We start from the raw sequence: 16557 nt of genomic DNA on the forward strand, positions 1-16557 counted from the left end.
ACAATGTGCAGGCTCGATGGGCTGAATGGTCGCTCGGCGCATTGTACAAACTCGATGCGTCCCACTCTGGGACGTTACTGAGTCCATCAGAGAGCTCAGGTTGTGGTCAGGGGCCACTTCCTTCTTCCTGCCTGTAAAAGGGCAGTCGCTTTCTGCATTTAGAGCTTCCTCAACCTCTGGGTTTGCTGAGCAGGGAGTCCTTTCTCAGCCCGGTTCCCCATCACAGCCCGTCCCTCACCATCACCAGAACCGACTCAGGGCACTCTCGCCGCTCTCCTTCTCCCAGGACGTGTCGACGATGGAGATGGTGATGTCTGTGATGGCAGCTGGATTGCTGCTCATCTCCTCGGGGTCTGGTAGGAACCTGTATCTTCACATACTCCCCTCCGACAGTGCCCGCTCCCTTGGGCACTGACCCTCCGAGAGTGCCCACTCCCTCAGCACTGACCCTCCGACAGTGCCCACTACCTTAGCACTGACCCTCCGACAGTGCCCACTCCATCAGTACTGACCCTCTGACAGTGCCCGCTCCCTCAGCACTGACCCTCCAACAGTGCCCATTCCCACTGCACTGACCCTCTGACCGTGCCCGCTCCCTCAGCTCTGACCCTCCAGCAGTGCGGCTCTCGCTCAGCACTGACCGTCCGACAGTGCGGCGCTCCCTCAGCACTGACCTTCCAACAGTGCCTGTTCCCTCAGCACTGACCCTCCAAAAGTGCATCGCTCCCTCAGCCCTGACCCTCCGACTTTGCCCATTCCCACAGCACTGACCCTCTGACAGTGCCCGCTCCCTCAGCTCTGACCCTCCGACAGTGCCCACTCCCTCAGCACTGACTCTCCCACAGCGCGGCTCTTGCTCAGCACTGACCCTCCGACAGTGCAGTCCTCCCTCAGCACTGGCCTTCCAACAGTGCCTGCTCCCTCAGCACTGACCCTCCGACAGTGCTCGCTCCCTCAGCTCTGACCCTCTGATAATGCTCGCTCCCTCAGCACTGACCCTCCCACAGTGCGGCGCTCCCTCAGCACTGACCCTCCGACAGTGCTCGCGCCCTCAACACTGACCCTCCAACAGTCCAGCGTTCCCTCAGCACTGACCCTCCGACAGGGCAGCTCTCGCTCAGCACTGACCCTCCGACAGTGCAGCCCTCCCTCAGCACTGGCCTTCCAACAGTGCCCACTCCCTCAGCACTGTCCCTCCGACAGTGCCCAATCCCTCAGCACTGACCCTCCGACAGCGTGGCTCTCCCTCAGCACTGACCCTCCGACAGTGCTCGCTCCCTCAGCACTGACCTTCCAACAGTGCCCACTCCCTCAGCACTGACCCTCTAGCAGCGCGGCTATCGCTCTGCACTGACCCTCCGACAGTGCTCGCTCCCTTAGCACTGACCCTCCGACAGTGCCCACTCCCTCAGCACTGACTCTCCGACAGTGCTCGCTCCCTCAGCACTGATCCTCTGACAGTGCCCACTCCCTCAGCACTGACCCTCCGACAGTGCCCGCTCCCTCAGCACTGACCCTCCGACAGTGCCCGCTCCCTCAGCACTGACCCTCCGACAGTGCCCGCTCCCTCAGCACTGACCGTCCGACAGTGCCCGCTCCCTCAGCACTGACCCTCCGACAGTGCCCGCTCCCTCAGCACTGACCCTCCGACAGTGCCCGCTCCCTCAGCACTGACCGTCCGACAGTGCCCACTCCCTCAGCACTGACCCTCCGACAGTGCCCGCTCCCTCAGCACTGACCCTCCGACAGTGCCCGCTCCCTCAGCACTGACCGTCCGACAGTGTAGAATGCTGTGATCTCATGATGTGAGAAGTTGTCTGAGCGGCACGCCTCAGTTTGAAATTTGCTTTGTGCTTCAGAGAGAGACAGACTGGTCAACCTCAGTTCTTGTGCACATCATTTGATGTGAGAGAAATGGAAGTGGTTTGACCACCTGAGACAGAGTGAAAAGCTGACAGGGCTCAAAGCGTTGACAGTGATCTTGCAGAGACAACACAGATTGACAGACACCAATAATCGATGTGCAAATATCTTCAGTGAGGGATGGCAGCGTGACAGAGCTGACAGAACACAGATATCTCCCTGAGAGAGAGGGGACTGAGAGACACCAGTCAGTCTACAGATATCTCCCTGAGAGAGAGGGGACTGAGAGACACCAGTCAGTGTACAGATATCTCCCTGAGAGAGAGAGGGGGTACTGAGAGACACCAGTCAGTGTACAGATATCTCCCTGAGAGAGAGAGAGAGGGGACTGAGAGACACCAGTCAGTGTACAGATATCTCCCTGAGAGAGGGGGGACTGAGAGACACCAGTCAGTGTACAGATATCTCCCTGAGAGAGAGAGGACTGAGAGATACCAGTCAGTGTACAGATATCTCCCTGAGAGAGAGAGAGGGGACTGAGAGACACCAGTCAGTGTACAGATATCTCCCTGAGAGAGAGAGGGGACTGAGAGACACCAGTCAGTGTACAGATATCTCCCTGAGAGAGAGGGGGGACTGAGAGACACCAGTCAGTGTACAGATATCTCCCTGAGAGAGAGAGGACTGAGAGATACCAGTCAGTGTACAGATATCTCCCTGAGAGAGAGAGCGGGGGGACTGAGATACACCAGTCAGTGTACAGATATCTCCTGAGAGAGAGGGGACTGAGAGACACCAGTCAGTGTACAGATATCTCCTCGAGAGAGAGGGGACTAAGAGACACCAGACAGTGTACAGATATCTCCCTGAGAGAGAGAGAGGGGACTGAGAGACACCAGTCAGTGCACAGATATCTCCCTGAGAGAGAGAGAGGGGACTGAGAGACACCAGTCAGTGTACAGATATCTCCCTGAGAGAGAGAGAGGGTGGACTGAGAGACAATAGTCAGTGTACAGGTATCTCCCTGAGAGAGAGAGGGGACTGAGAGACACCAGTCAGTGTACAGATATCTCCCTGAGAGAGAGGGACTGAGAGACACCAGTCAGTGTACAGATATCTCCTTGAGAGAGAGGGGACTGAGAGACACCAGTCAGTGTACAGGTATCTCCCTGAGAGAGAGAGGGGACTGAGAGTCAACAGTCAGTGTACAGATATCTCCCTGAGAGAGAGGGGACTGAGAGACACCAGTCAGTGTACAGATATCTCCCTGAGAGAGAGAGAGAGGGGACTGAGAGACACCAGTCAGTGTACAGATATCTCCCCGAGAGAGAGAGAGGGGACTGAGAGACACCAGTCAGTGTACAGGTATCTCCCTGAGAGAGAGAGGGGACTGAGAGGCATTAGTCAGTGTACAGATATCTCCCTGAGAGAGAGAGGGGGGACTGAGAGACACCAGTCAGTGTACAGGTATTTCCCTGAGAGAGAGACGGGACTGAGAGACACCAGTCAGTGTACAGATATCTCCCTGAGAGAGAGAGGGGGGACTGAGAGACACCAGTCAGTGTACAGATATCTCCCTGAGAGAGAGAGAGAGGGGACTGAGAGACAATAGTCAGTGTACAGGTATCTCCCTGAGAGAGAGAGGGGACTGAGAGACACCAGTCAGTGTACAGATATCTCCCTGAGAGAGAGAGAGGGGACTGAGAGACACCAGTCAGTGTACAGATATCGCCCTGAGAGAGAGGGACTAAGAGACACCAGTCAGAGTACAGGTATCTCCCTGAGAGAGAGGGGACTGAGAGACACCAGTCAGTGTACAGATATCTCCCTGAGCCAGAGAGGGGACTGAGAGACACCAGTCAGTGTACAGATATCTCCCTGAGAGAGAGAGTCTGAGAGACACCTGTCAGTGTACAGATATCTCCCTGAGAGAGGGGAGACCTAGAGACAACAGTCAGTGCACAGATACCTCGCTGAGAGAGAGGGGACTGAGAGGCATTAGTCAGTGTACAGATATCTCCCTGAGAGAGAGGCGGCTGAGAGACACCAGAAAGTCTCCAGATATCTCCCTGACAGAGCGGAGACTGATAGTCACCAGTCAGTGTACAGATATCTCCCTGAGAGAGAGAGGGGCCTGAGAGACACCAGTCAGTGTACAGATATCTCCCTGAGAGAGAGAGGGGGGACTGAGAGACACCAGTCAGTGTGCAGAATCCTCCCTGAGAGAGAGGGGACTGAGACACAAAACTCAGTGGACAGATATAATGGTGAGAGAGAGAGGGGACTGAGAGACACCAGTCAGTGTACAGATATTTCCCTGAGAGAGACGGGACTGAGAGACACCAGTCAGTGTACAGATATCTCCCTGAGAGAGAGGGGACTGAGATACACCAGTCAGTGTACAGATATCTTCCTGAGAGAGGGAGGGGAATGAGAGACACCAGTCAGTGTACAGATATCTCCATGAGAGAGAGGGGTCTGAGAGACACCAGTCAGTGTAGAGATAACTCCCTGAGAGAGCGGAGACTGAGAGACACCAGTCAGTGTACAGATATCTCCCTGAGAGAGGGGGTACTGAGAGACACCAGTCAGTGTACAGATATCTCCCTGAGAGAGCGGAGACCTAGAGACACCAGTCAGTGTACAGATATCTCCCTGAGAGAGAGGGGGAACTGAGAGTCACTAGTCAGTGTACAGATATCTCCCTGAGAGAGCGGAGACCTAGAGACACCAGTCAGTGTACAGATACCTCCCTGAGAAAGAGGGGGTACTGTGAGACACCAGTCAGTGTACAGATATCTGCCTGACAGAGAGTGTGGTCTGAGAGACACCAGTCAGTGTAGAGATATCTCCCAGAGAGAGAGGGGCCTGAGAGTCACAAGTCAGTGTATAGATACCTCCCTGAGAGAGAGAGGAGACTGAGAGACACCAGTCAGTCTGCAGATAACTCCCTGAGAGGGAGTGGACTGAGAGACACCAGTCAGTGTACAGATATCTCACTGAGAAAGAGGGGGGTCTGAGAGGCACCAGTCAGTGTTCATATATCTCCCTGACTGAGATGGGACTGAGTGCCATCAGTCAGTGTACAGATATATCCCTGAGAGAGAGAGGGGACTGAGGCACACTAGTTAGTGTACAAATATCTCCCTGAGAGAGAGTAGCCTGAGAGACACCAGTCAGTGTACAGACTCCTCCATGAGAGAGAGAGGGGACAGAGAGACACCAGTCAGTGTACAGATATCTCCCTGAGAGACAGGGGACTGAGAGACACCAGTCAGTGTAAAGATATCTCCTTGAGAGAGAGGGACTGAGACACACCAGTCAGTGTACAGATTTATCCCTGAGAGACAGTGGACTGAGAGACACCAGTCAGTGTACAGATATCTCCATGAGAGACAGGGGACTGAGAGACACCAGTCAGTGTACAGACTCCTCCATGAGAGAGAGAGGGGACTGAGAGACACCAGTCAGTGTACAGATATCTACCTGAGAGAGAGTGGGGTCTGAGAGACACCAGTCAGTGTACAGATATCTCCCAGATTGAGAGAGGGGGGACTGAGAGTCACCAGTCAGTGTGTAGATATCTCCCTGAGAGGGAGTGGACTGAGAGACACCAGTCAGTGTACAGATATCTCCCTGACTGAGATGGGACTGAGTGCCATCAGTCAGTGTACAGATATATCGCTGAGAGAGAGAGGGGACTGAGAGACACTAGTCAGTGTACAGATATATCCCTGAGAGAGAGGGGACTGAGAGACACCAGTCAGTGTACAGATATCTCCCTGAGAGACAGGGGACTGAGAGACACCAGTCAGTGTAAAGATATCTCCCTGAGAGAGGGACTGAGACAAACCAGTCAGTCTACAGATATCTCCATGAGAGAGCGGAGACTGAGAGTCACCAGTCAGTGTACAGATAACTCCCGGAGAAAGAGAGGGGGACTGAGAGACACCAGTCAGTGCACAGATATCTCCCCGAGAGAGAGGGCACTTTGAGACACCAGTCAGTGTACAGATATCTCCCTGAGAGAGAGGGGACTGAGAGACTCCAGTCAGTGTCCAGATATCTCCCCGAGAGAGAGGGGACTGAGAGACACCAGTCAGTGTACAGATATCTCCCTGAGAGAGAGAGAGAGGGGACTGAGAGACACCAGTCAGTGTACAGATATCTCAACGAGACAGAGGGGACTGAGAGACACCAGTCAGTGTACAGATATCTCCCTGAGAGAGAGTGGGGACTGAGAGTCACCAGTCAGTGTACAGGTATCTCCCTGAGAGAGCGGAGACCTAGAGACACCAGTCAGTGTACAGATATCTCCCTGAGAGAGAGGGGGGACTGAGAGTCACCAGTCAGTGTAAAGATATCTCCTTGAGAGAGAGGGACTGAGACACACCAGTCAGTGTACAGATTTCTCCCTGAGAGACAGGGGACTGAGAGACACCAGTCAGTGTACAGATATCTCCTCGAGAGAGAGGGGACTGAGAGACACCAGACAGTGTACAGATATCTCCCTGAGAGAGAGAGAGGGGACTGAGAGACACCAGTCAGTGCACAGATATCTCCCTGAGAGAGAGAGAGGGGACTGAGAGACACCAGTCAGTGTACAGATATCTCCCTGAGAGAGAGGAGACTGAGAGACACCAGTCAGTGTACAGATATCTCCGTGAGAGAGAGAGGGGACTGAGAGACACCAGTCAGTGTACAGATATCTCCCTGAGAGAGAGAGAGAGGAGACTGAGAGACACCAGTCAGTGTACAAATATCTCACTGAGAGAGAGGAGACTGAGAGACACCAGTCAGTGTACAGGTATCTCCCTGAGAGAGAGAGGGGACTGAGAGACACCAGTCAGTGTACAGATATCTCCCTGAGAGAGAGAGGGTGGACTGAGAGACACCAGTCAGTGTACAGGTATCTCCCTGAGAGAGAGAGGGGACTGAGAGACACCAGTCAGTGTACAGATATCTCCCAGAGAGAGAGAGAGAGAGAGGGGACTGAGAGACAATAGTCAGTGTACAGGTATCTCCCTGAGAGAGAGAGGGGACTGAGAGACATCAGTCAGTGCACAGATATCTCCCTGAGAGAGAGGGACTGAGAGACACCAGTCAGTGTACAGATATCTCCTTGAGAGAGAGGGGACTGAGAGACACCAGTCAGTGTACAGGTATCTCCCTGAGAGAGAGGGGACTGAGAGTCAACAGTCAGTGTACAGATATCTCCCTGAGAGAGAGGGGACTGAGAGACACCAGTCAGTGTACAGATATCTCCCTGAGAGAGAGAGAGAGGGGACTGAGAGACACCAGTCAGTGTACAGATATCTCCCCGAGAGAGAGAGAGGGGACTGAGAGACACCAGTCAGTGTACAGGTATCTCCCTGAGAGAGAGAGGGGACTGAGAGGCATTAGTCAGTGTACAGATATCTCCCTGAGAGAGAGAGGGGGGACTGAGAGACACCAGTCAGTGTACAGGTATTTCCCTGAGAGAGAGACGGGACTGAGAGACACCAGTCAGTGTACAGATATCTCCCTGAGAGAGAGAGGGGGGACTGAGAGACACCAGTCAGTGTACAGATATCTCCCTGAGAGAGAGAGAGAGGGGACTGAGAGACAATAGTCAGTGTACAGGTATCTCCCTGAGAGAGAGAGGGGACTGAGAGACACCAGTCAGTGTACAGATATCTCCCTGAGAGAGAGAGGGGGGACTGAGAGACACCAGTCAGTGTACAGATATCTCCCTGAGAGAGAGAGTCTGAGAGACACCTGTCAGTGTACAGATATCTCCCTGAGAGAGGGGAGACCTAGAGACAACAGTCAGTGCACAGATACCTCGCTGAGAGAGAGGGGACTGAGAGGCATTAGTCAGTGTACAGATATCTCCCTGAGAGAGAGGCGGCTGAGAGACACCAGAAAGTCTCCAGATATCTCCCTGAGAGAGCGGAGACTGATAGTCACCAGTCAGTGTACAGATATCTCCCTGAGAGAGAGAGGGGCCTGAGAGACACCAGTCAGTGTACAGATATCTCCCTGAGAGAGAGAGAGGGGACTGAGAGACACCAGTCAGTGTGCAGAATCCTCCCTGAGAGAGAGGGGACTGAGACACAAAACTCAGTGGACAGATATAATGGTGAGAGAGAGAGGGGACTGAGAGACACCAGTCAGTGTACAGATATTTCCCTGAGAGAGACGGGACTGAGAGACACCAGTCAGTGTACAGATATCTCCCTGAGAGAGAGGGGACTGAGATACACCAGTCAGTGTACAGATATCTTCCTGAGAGAGGGAGGGGAATGAGAGACACCAGTCAGTGTACAGATATCTCCATGAGAGAGAGGGGTCTGAGAGACACCAGTCAGTGTAGAGATAACTCCCTGAGAGAGCGGAGACTGAGAGACACCAGTCAGTGTACAGATATCTCCCTGAGAGAGGGGGTACTGAGAGACACCAGTCAGTGTACAGATATCTCCCTGAGAGAGCGGAGACCTAGAGACACCAGTCAGTGTACAGATATCTCCCTGAGAGAGAGGGGGAACTGAGAGTCACCAGTCAGTGTACAGATATCTCCCTGAGAGAGCGGAGACCTAGAGACACCAGTCAGTGTACAGATACCTCCCTGAGAAAGAGGGGGTACTGAGAGACACCAGTCAGTGCACAGATATCTGCCTGACAGAGAGTGTGGTCTGAGAGACACCAGTCAGTGTAGAGATATCTCCCAGAGAGAGAGGGGCCTGAGAGTCACAAGTCAGTGTATAGATACCTCCCTGAGAGAGAGAGGAGACTGAGAGACACCAGTCAGTCTGCAGATAACTCCCTGAGAGGGAGTGGACTGAGAGACACCAGTCAGTGTACAGATATCTCACTGAGAAAGAGCGGGGTCTGAGAGGCACCAGTCAGTGTTCATATATCTCCCTGACTGAGATGGGACTGAGTGCCATCAGTCAGTGTACAGATATATCCCTGAGAGAGAGAGGGGACTGAGGCACACTAGTTAGTGTACAAATATCTCCCTGAGAGAGAGTAGCCTGAGAGACACCAGTCAGTGTACAGACTCCTCCATGAGAGAGAGAGGGGACAGAGAGACACCAGTCAGTGTACAGATATCTCCCTGAGAGACAGGGGACTGAGAGACACCAGTCAGTGTAAAGATATCTCCTTGAGAGAGAGGGACTGAGACACACCAGTCAGTGTACAGATTTATCCCTGAGAGACAGTGGACTGAGAGACACCAGTCAGTGTACAGATATCTCCATGAGAGACAGGGGACTGAGAGACACCAGTCAGTGTACAGACTCCTCCATGAGAGAGAGAGGGGACTGAGAGACACCAGTCAGTGTACAGATATCTACCTGAGAGAGAGTGGGGTCTGAGAGACACCAGTCAGTGTACAGATATCTCCCAGATTGAGAGAGGGGGGACTGAGAGTCACCAGTCAGTGTGTAGATATCTCCCTGAGAGGGAGTGGACTGAGAGACACCAGTCAGTGTTCAGATATCTCCCTGACTGAGATGGGACTGAGTGCCATCAGTCAGTGTACAGATATATCGCTGAGAGAGAGAGGGGACTGAGAGACACTAGTCAGTGTACAGATATATCCCTGAGAGAGAGGGGACTGAGAGACACCAGTCAGTGTACAGATATCTCCCTGAGAGACAGGGGACTGAGAGATACCAGTCAGTGTAAAGATATCTCCCTGAGAGAGGGACTGAGACACACCAGTCAGTCTACAGATATCTCCATGAGAGAGCGGAGACTGAGAGTCACCAGTCAGTGTACAGATAACTCCCGGAGAAAGAGAGGGGGACTGAGAGACACCAGTCAGTGTACAGATATCTCCCCGAGAGAGAGGGCACTTTGAGACACCAGTCAGTGTACAGATATCTCCCTGAGAGAGAGGGGACTGAGAGACTCCAGTCAGTGTCCAGATATCTCCCCGAGAGAGAGGGGACTGAGAGACACCAGTCAGTGTACAGATATCTCCCTGAGAGAGAGAGAGAGGGGACTGAGAGACACCAGTCAGTGTACAGATAACTCAACGAGACAGAGGGGACTGAGAGACACCAGTCAGTGTACAGATATCTCCCTGAGAGAGAGTGGGGACTGAGAGTCACCAGTCAGTGTACAGGTATCTCCCTGAGAGAGCGGAGACCTAGAGACACCAGTCAGTGTACAGATATCTCCCTGAGAGAGAGGGGGGACTGAGAGTCACCAGTCAGTGTAAAGATATCTCCTTGAGAGAGAGGGACTGAGACACACCAGTCAGTGTACAGATTTCTCCCTGAGAGACAGGGGACTGAGAGACACCAGTCAGTGTACAGATATCTCCCTGAGAGACAGGGGACTGAGAGACACCAGTCAGTGTACAGATATCTTCCTGAGAGAGAGGGGATTGAGAGACACCAGTCAGTGTACAGATTTCTCCCTGAGAGAGAGAGGGTACTGAGAGACACCAGTCAGTGTACAGATATCTCCCTGAGAGACAAGAGACTGAGAGACACCAGTCAGTGTACAGATATCTTCCTGAGAGAGAGGGGATTGAGAGACACCAGTCAGTGTTCAGATATCTCCCTGACTGAGATGGGACTGAGTGCCATCAGTCAGTGTACAGATATATCCCTGAGAGAGAGAGGGGACTGAGACACACTAGTCAGTGTAAAGATATCTCCATGAGAGAGAGGGACTGAGACACACCAGTCAGTGTACAGATTTCTCCCTGAGAGACAGTGGACTGAGAGACACCAGTCAGTGTACAGATATCTCCATGAGAGACAGGGGACTGAGATACACCAGTCAGTGTACAGACTCCTCCATGAGAGAGAGAGAGGGGACTGAGAGACACCAGTCAGTGTATAGATATCTCCCTGAGAGGGAGTGGACTGAGAGACACCAGTCAGTGTTCAGATATCTCCCTGACTGAGATGGGACTGAGTGCCATCAGTCAGTGTACAGATATATCCCTGAGAGAGAGAGGGGACTGAGACACACTAGTCAGTGTAAAGATATCTCCATGAGAGAGAGGGACTGAGACACACCAGTCAGTGTACAGATTTCTCCCTGAGAGACAGGGGACTGAGAGACACCAGTCAGTGTACAGATATCTCCATGAGAGACAGGGGACTGAGATACACCAGTCAGTGTACAGACTCCTCCATGAGAGAGAGAGAGGGGACTGAGAGACACCAGTCAGTGTATAGATATCTCCCTGAGAGGGAGTGGACTGAGAGACACCAGTCAGTGTTCAGATATCTCCCTGACTGAGATGGGACTGAGTGCCATCAGTCAGTGTACAGATATATCCCTGAGAGAGAGAGGGGACTGAGACACACTAGTCAGTGTACAAATATCTCCCTGAGAGAGAGTGGCCGGAGAGACACCAGTCAGTGTACAGATATCTCCCTGAGAGAGAGCGGCCTGAGAGACACCAGTCAGTGTACAGACTCCTCCATGAGAGAGAGAGGGGACTGAGAGACACCAGTCAGTGTACAGATAACTCCCTGAGAGAGAGGGGACTGAGAGACACCAGTCAGTGTAAAGATATCTCCTTGAGAGAGAGGGACTGAGACACACCAGTCAGTGTACAGATTTCTACCTGAGAGACAGGGGACTGGGAGACACCAGTCAGTGTACAGACTCCTCCATGAGACAGAGAGGAGACTGAGAGACACCAGTCAGTGTACAGATATCTCCCTGAGAGGGAGTGGACTGAGAGACACCAGTCAGTGTTCAGATATCTCCCTGACTGAGATGGGACTGAGTGCCATCAGTCAGTGTACAGATATATCCCTGAGAGAGAGGGACTGAGAGACACCAGTCAGTGTACAGATTTCTCCCTGAGAGAGAGAGGGGACTGAGAGACACCAGTCAGTGTACAGATATCTCCCTGAGAGAGAGGGGACTGAGAGACACCAGTCAGTGTAAAGATATCTCCCTGAGAGAGGGACTGAGACACACCAGTCAGTGTACAGATATCTCCCTGAGAGAGAGGGGTCTGAGAGACACCAGTCAGTGTACAGATATCTCCCTGAGAGAGAGGGGGCTGAGACACACGAGTCAGTGTACAGATATCTCACTGAGAGAGAGGGGACTGAGATACACCAGTCAGTGTACAGATATCTCCCTGAGAGAGAGGGGACTGAGAGACACCAGTCAGTGTAACAGATATCTCCCTTCGAGAGAGGGGACTGACAGACACCAGTCAGTGGACAGATATCTCCCTGAGAGAGAGAGGACTGAGAGACGCCAGTCAGTGTACAGATATCTCCCTGAGAGACAGGGGACTGAGAGACACCAGTCAGTGTACAGATATCTCCCTGAGAGAGAGGGGACTGAGAGACACCAGTCAGTGTAACAGATATCTCCCTTCGAGAGAGGGGACTGACAGACACCAGTCAGTGGACAGATATCTCCCTGAGAGAGAGAGGACTGAGAGACGCCAGTCAGTGTACAGATATCTCCCTGAGAGACAGGGGACTGAGAGACACCAGTCAGTGTACAGACACCTCCCTGAGAAAGAGGGGGTACTAAGAGACACTAGTCAGTGTACAGATATCTGCCTGACAGAGAGAGTGTTCTGAGAGACACCAGTCAGTGTAGAAATATCTCCCAGAGAGAGAGAGAGAGGGGACTGAGAGTCACCAGTCAGTGTATAGATACCTCCCTGAGAGAGAGAGGAGACTGAGAGACACCAGTCAGTGTGCAGATAACTCCCTGAGAGGGAGTGGACTGAGAGACACCAGTCAGTGTACAGATATCTCACTGAGAGAGAGGGGGGTCTGAGAGACACCAGTCAGTGTTCAGATATCTCCCTGACTGAGATGGGACTGAGTGCCATCTGTCAGTGTACAGATATCTCCCCGAGAGAGAGGGACTGAGACACACCAGTCAGTGTACAGATTTCTCCCTGAGAGAGAGGGGACTGAGAGACACCAGTCAGTGTACAGATATCTCCCTGAGAGACAGGGGACTGAGAGACACCAGTCAGTGTACAGACTCCTCCATGAGAGAGAGAGGGGACTGAGAGACACCAGTCAGTGTACAGATATCTCCCTGAGAGAGAGAGAGGGGACTGAGAGACACCAGTCAGTGTACAGATATCTCCCTGAGAGAGAGAGAGGGGACTGAGAGACAACAGTCAGTGTACAGACTCCTCCATGAGAGAGAGAGGGGACTGAGAGACACCAGTCAGTGTACAGATATCTCCCTTTGAGAGAGAGAGGGGACTGAGAGACACCAGTCAGTGTACAGATATCTCCCAGAGAGAGAGAGAGGGGACTGAGAGACACCAGTCAGTCTACAGATATCTCCATGAGAGAGCGGAGACTGAGAGTCACCAGTCAGTGTACAGATAACTCCCGGAGAAAGAGAGGGGGACTGAGAGACACCAGTCAGTGTACAGATATCTCCCCGAGAGAGAGGGCACTGAGAGACACCAGTCAGTGTACAGATATCTCCCTGAGAGAGAGGGGACTGAGAGACTCCAGTCAGTGTCCAGATATCTCCCCGAGAGAGAGGGGACTGAGAGACACCAGTCAGTGTACAGATATCTCCCTGAGAGAGAGAGAGAGGGGACTGAGAGACACCAGTCAGTGTACAGATATCTCAACGAGACAGAGGGGACTGAGAGACACCAGTCAGTGTACAGATATCTCCCTGAGAGAGAGTGGGGACTGAGAGTCACCAGTCAGTGTAAAGATATCTCCTTGAGAGAGAGGGACTGAGACACACCAGTCAGTGTACAGATATCTCACTGAGAGAGAGAGGGGACTGAGAGACACCAGTCAGTGTACAGATATCTCACTGAGAGAGAGGGGACTGAGAGAAACCAGTCAGTGCACAAATATCTCCCTGAGAGAGCGGAGACCTAGAGACACCAGTCAGTGTACAGACACCTCCCTGAGAAAGACGGGGTACTGAGAGACACCAGTCAGTGTACAGATATCTCCCTGAGAGAGAGAGGGGGGACTGAGAGACACCAGTCAGTGTACAGATATCTCCCTGAGAGAGAGAGAGAGTGGGTACTGAGAGACACCAGTCAGTGTACAGATATCTGCCTGACAGAGAGAGTGGTCTGAGAGACACCAGTCAGTGTAGAGATATCTCCCAGAGAGAGAGAGAGGGGACTGAGAGTCACAAGTCAGTGTATAGATACCTCCCTGAGAGAGAGAGGAGACTGTGAGACACCAGTCAGTGTGCAGATAACTCCCTGAGAGAGAGGGGACTGAGACACACTAGTCAGTGTACAGATATATCCCTGAGAGAGAGGGGACTGAGAGACACCAGTCAGTGTACAGATTTCTCCCTGAGAGACAGGGGACTGAGAGACACCAGTCAGTGTACAGATATCTCCCTGAGAGACAGGGGACTGAGAGACACCAGTCAGTGTAAAGATATCTCCCTGAGAGAGGGACTGAGACACACCAGTCAGTGTACAGATATCTCCCTGAGAGAGAGAGGGGACTGAGAGACACCAGTCAGTGTACAGATATCTCACTGAGAGAGAGGGGACTGAGAGACACCAGTCAGTGTACAGATATCTCACTGAGAGAGAGGGGACTGAGATACACCAGTCAGTGTACAGATATCTCCCTGAGAGAGAGAGAGGAGACTGAGAGACACCAGTAAGTCTACAGATATCTCCCTTAGAGAGAGCGGAGACTGAAAGTCACCAGTCAGTGTGCAGATAACTGCCTGAGAGAGAGAGAGGACTGAGAGACACCAGTCAGTGCGCAGATATCTCCTTGAGAGAGAGGGGGGTCTGAGAGACACCAGTCAGTGTACAGATATCTCAGTGAGAGAGGGACTGAGAGACACCAGTCAGTGTTCAGATATCTCCATGAGAGAGAGAGGGGACTGAGAGACACCAGTCAGTGTACAGATATCTCCCTGAGAGAGTGGAGACCTAGAGACAACAGTCAGTGTACAGACACCTCCCTGAGAAAGAGGGGGTACTGAGAGACACCAGTCAGTGTACAGATATCTGCCTGACAGAGAGAGTGGTCTGAGAGACACCAGTCAGTGTACAGATATCTCCCTGAGAGAGAGTGGGGACTGAGAGTCACCAGTCAGTGTACAGGTATCTCCCTGAGAGAGCGGAGACCTAGAGACACCAGTCAGTGTGCAGATATCTCCCTGAGAGAGAGGGGGGACTGAGAGTCACCAGCCAGTGTAAAGATATCTCCTTGAGAGAGAGGGACTGAGACACACCAGTCAGTGTACAGATTTCTCCCTGAGAGACAGGGGACTGAGAGACACCAGTCAGTGTACAGATATCTCCCTGAGAGACAGGGGACTGTGAGACACCAGTCAGTGTACAGATATCTTCCTGAGAGAGAGGGGATTGAGAGACACCAGTCAGTGTACAGATTTCTCCCTGAGAGAGAGAGGGTACTGAGAGACACCAGTCAGTGTACAGATATCTCCCTGAGAGACAGGGGACTGAGAGACACCAGTCAGTGTACAGATATCTTCCTGAGAGAGAGGGGATTGAGAGACACCAGTCAGTGTCCAGATATCTCACTGAGAGAGAGGGTACTGAGAGACACCAGTCAGTGTACAGATATCTCCCTGAGAGAGAGAGGGGCTGAGAGACACCAGTCTGTGGACAGATATCTCCCTGAGAGAGAGGGGATTGAGAGACACCAGTCAGTGTACAGATATTTCCCTGAGAGAGAGGGGACTGAGAGACACCAGTCAGTGTACAGATATCTCCCTGAGAGAGAGAGGGGATTGAGAGACGCCAGTCAGTGTACAGATATCTCACTGAGAGAGAGGGGACTGAGAGACACCAGTCAGTGTACAGATATCGCCCTGAGAGAGGGGGCTGAGAGACACCAGTCAGTGTACAGATATCTCACTGAGAGAGAGGGGACTGAGAGAAACCAGTCAGTGCACAGATATCTCCCTGAGAGAGCGGAGACCTAGAGACACCAGTCAGTGTACAGACACCTCCCTGAGAAAGACGGGGTACTGAGAGACACCAGTCAGTGTACAGATATCTCCCTGAGAGAGAGAGAGGGGACTGAGAGACACCAGTCAGTGTACAGATATCTCCCTGAGAGAGAGAGAGAGTGGGCACTGAGAGACACCAGTCAGTGTACAGATATCTGCCTGACAGAGAGAGTGGTCTGAGAGACACCAGTCAGTGTAGAGATATCTCCCAGAGAGAGAGAGAGGGGACTGAGAGTCACAAGTCAGTGTATAGATACCTCCCTGAGAGAGAGAGGAGACTGAGAGACACCAGTCAGTGTGCAGATAACTCCCTGAGAGAGAGGGGACTGAGACACACTAGTCAGTGTACAGATATATCCCTGAGAGAGAGGGGACTGAGAGACACCAGTCAGTGTACAGATATCTCCCTGAGAGACAGGGGACTGAGAGACACCAGTCAGTGTAAAGATATCTCCCTGAGAGAGGGACTGAGACACACCAGTCAGTGTACAGATATCTCCCTGAGAGAGAGAGGGGGCTGAGAGACACCAGTCAGTGTACAGATATCTCACTGAGAGAGAGGGGACTGAGAGACACCAGTCAGTGTACAGATATCTCACTGAGAGAGAGGGGACTGAGATACACCAGTCAGTGTACAGATATCTCACTGAGAGAGAGAGAGGAGACTGAGAGACACCAGTAAGTCTACAGATATCTCCCTTAGAGAGAGCGGAGACTGAAAGTCACCAGTCAGTGTGCAGATAACTGCCTGAGAGA

General features: G+C 52.4%; 1 protein-coding gene across 1 annotated transcript in view; it reads left to right on the top strand.

Annotated features, from left to right (window-relative positions):
- Positions 1 to 200: 200 nt before the first annotated feature.
- The window catches only part of LOC132207384 (SLAM family member 5-like), a 32235-nt gene continuing 15878 nt past the window's right edge, over positions 201 to 16557 (top strand). The window contains exon 1 of the mRNA XM_059642824.1: positions 201 to 356. Coding sequence (XP_059498807.1) covers positions 299 to 356 — 58 coding nt within the window. The 5' untranslated portion in view covers positions 201 to 298. The remainder of the gene's footprint in view (positions 357 to 16557) is intronic.

This window comes from Stegostoma tigrinum, chromosome 46, assembly GCF_030684315.1.
Source record: "Stegostoma tigrinum isolate sSteTig4 chromosome 46, sSteTig4.hap1, whole genome shotgun sequence".
NCBI lineage: Eukaryota > Metazoa > Chordata > Chondrichthyes > Orectolobiformes > Stegostomatidae > Stegostoma > Stegostoma tigrinum.